The sequence below is a fragment of the Malurus melanocephalus genome, unplaced genomic scaffold (assembly GCF_030028575.1).
Source record: "Malurus melanocephalus ecotype Western Australia unplaced genomic scaffold, MMel_1.1 scaffold_1161, whole genome shotgun sequence".
NCBI classification, from domain to species: domain Eukaryota; kingdom Metazoa; phylum Chordata; class Aves; order Passeriformes; family Maluridae; genus Malurus; species Malurus melanocephalus.
Genome location: NW_026624393.1, coordinates 70,734 through 73,521, shown reverse-complemented (window position 1 = coordinate 73,521; position 2,788 = coordinate 70,734). Strand labels below are relative to the sequence as shown.

Here is a 2,788-nt window from a genome sequence, read left to right as displayed (position 1 = left end):
CACAGAAAGTGAGTGGGGCTGGCAGAGCGGGGCGGGGGCGAGGAATTCCTTTTGGGATCGGAGAATTCCAGTTCAGGAGTGGAGAATTCCCTTTCGGGAGAAGAGAATTCCCATTTGGGAGTGGAGAATTCCCTTTCGGGAGCAGAGAATTCCGTTTCGGGAGTGGAGAATTCTCATTTGGGAGCGGAGAATTCCTTTTCGGGATCGAGAAATTCCCGTTCGGGATCGGGGATTGCTGTTCGGGAGTGGAGAATTCTCTTTTGAGAGAGGAGAATTCCCATTTGGGAGCGGAGAATTCCCTTTCGGGATTGAGAAATTCCCATTCAGGAGTGGAGAATTCCCATTTGGGAGCAGAGAATTCCCATTTGGGAGCGGGGAATTCTTGTCCGAGAGTGGAGAATTCCCTTTTGGGAGCGGAGAATTCCCTTTCGGGGATCAGGGAATTAATTTTGAGAGTTCCCTTTCAGGAGTGGAGAATTCCCGTTCGGGATCGGGGAATTCCCATTCGGGAGCAGAGAATTCCCATTTGGGAGCAGGGAATTCTTGCTCGACAGTGGAGAATTCCCTTTCGGGGATCAGAGAATTAATTCCCGTTCGGGAGCGGAGAATTCCCGTTCAGGATCAGGGAATTCTCTTTCGGGATCGGGGAATTCCCATTTGGGATCGGGAATTGCTGCTCGGGAGTGGAGAATTCCCTTTTGAGAGAGGAGAATTCCCGTTCAGGAGTGGAGAATTCCCTTTCGGGATCGAAGAATTCCCTTTCGGGATCGGGGATTGCTGTTTGGGAGCGGAGAATTCCCATTTGGGAGTGGAGAATTCCCTTTCGGGGGCGGGGAATTCTGGTTTGAGAGCAGAGAATTCCCTTTCGGGAGTGGAGAATTCCCTTTCGGGGATCAGGGAATTAATTCCCGTTCGGGAGCGGAGAGTTCCCTTTCAGGAGTGGAGAATTCCTGTTCGGGATCGGGGAATTCCCATTGGGGAGCAGAGAATTCCCTATCGAGATCGGGAAATTCCCTTTCGGGATCAGAGATTGCCGTTCGGGAGCGGAGAATTCCTGTTCAGGATCAGGGAATTCTCTTTCGGGATCGAGGAATTCCCATTCGGGATCGGGGATTGCCGTTTGTGAGCGGAGAATTCCCTTTCGGGATCGGGAAATTCCCGTTCGGGATCGGGAATTGCTGCTCGGGAGTGGAGAATTCCCTTTTGAGAGCGGAGAATTCCCATTTGGGAGTGGAGAATTCCCATTTGGGAGCGGAGAATTCCCTTTCGGGATCGAGAAATTCCCGTTCAGGAGTGGAGAATTCCCTTTTGAGAGCGGAGAATTCCCATTTGGGAGCAGAGAATTCCCATTTGGGAGCAGGGAATTCTTGCTCGACAGTGGAGAATTCCCTTTCGGGGATCGGGGAATTAATTCCCGTTCGGGAGCGGAGAATTCCCGTTCAGGATCAGGGAATTCTCTTTCGGGATCGAGGAATTCCCATTCGGGATCGGGAATTGCTGCTCGGGAACAGAGAATTCCCTTTTGAGAGAGGAGAATTCCCGTTCAGGAGCAGAGAATTCCCTTTTGGGATCAGAGAATTCCCACATTCCCGCCCGCAGGTGCCTGCTGAAGTGGCTGGAAGTGCGCTGCGTGTGCCCCATGTGCAACAAACCCATGGCGGGGCCGGGNCACAGAAAGTGAGTGGGGCTGGCAGAGCGGGGCGGGGGCGAGGAATTCCTTTTGGGATCGGAGAATTCCAGTTCAGGAGTGGAGAATTCCCTTTCAGGACTGGAGAATTCCCTTTCGGGAGAAGAGAATTCCCATTTGAGAGTGGAGAATTCCCTTTCGGGAGCGGGAAATTCCCGTTCGGGATCGGGGATTGCTGTTCGGGAGTGGAGAAATCCCATTTGGGAGTGGAGAATTCCCATTTGGGAGCAGGGAATTCTTGCTCGACAGTGGAGAATTCCCTTTCGGGAGTGGAGAATTCCCTTTCGGGATCGAAGATTGCCATTCGGGAGCGGAGAATTCCCTTTCGGGATCAGGGATTGCTGTTCGGGAGCGGAGAATTCCCATTTGGGAGCGGAGAATTCCCTTGCGGGATCGGGGAATTCTTGTTCCAGAGTGGAGAATTCCCTTTCAGGAGTGGAGAATTCCCTTTCGGGAGTGGAGAATTCCCTTTCGGGGATCAGGGAATTAATTCCCATTCGGGAGCGGAGAGTTCCCTTTCAGGAGTGGAGAATTCCCGTTCGGAATTGGGGAATTCCCATTCGGGATCGGGAAATTCCCGTTCGGGATCGGAGATTGCCGTTCGGGAGCGGAGAATTCCTGTTCAGGATCAGGGAATTCTCTTTCGGGATCGAGGAATTCCCTTTCGGGATCGGGGATTGCTGTTCGGGAGTGGAGAATTCCCTTTCGGGATCGGGAAATTCCCGTTCGGGATCGGGAATTGCTGCTCGGGAGTGGAGAATTCCCTTTTGAGAGAGGAGAATTCCCTTTCGGGAGTGGAGAATTCCCTTTCGGGGATCGGGGAATTAATTCCCGTTCGGGATCGGGGAATTCCCATTCGGGAGCAGAGAATTCCCATTCGGGAGTGGAGAATTCCCGTTCGGGAGCGGAGAATTCCCTTTCGGGATCAGGGAATTCTCTTTCGGGATCGGGGAATTCCCATTCGGGATCAGGGAATTGCTGCTTGGGAGCGGAGAATTCCCTTTTGAGAGAGGAGAATTCCCTTTTGAGAGAGGAGAATTCCTTTTCGGGATCGGAGAATTCCCACATTCCCGCCCGCAGGTGCCTGCTGAAGTGGCTGGA

At 52.7% G+C, this 2,788-nt stretch overlaps 1 protein-coding gene across 1 annotated transcript in view; it reads left to right on the top strand.

Moving 5' to 3' along the window:
• RNF122 (ring finger protein 122) overlaps positions 1-2,788 on the top strand; it is a 12,536-nt gene that overhangs the window by 6,103 nt on the left and 3,645 nt on the right. The window contains exon 5 of the mRNA XM_057387233.1: positions 1,600-1,677. Within this exon, the coding sequence (XP_057243216.1) occupies positions 1,600-1,677 (78 nt within the window). The remainder of the gene's footprint in view (positions 1-1,599; positions 1,678-2,788) is intronic.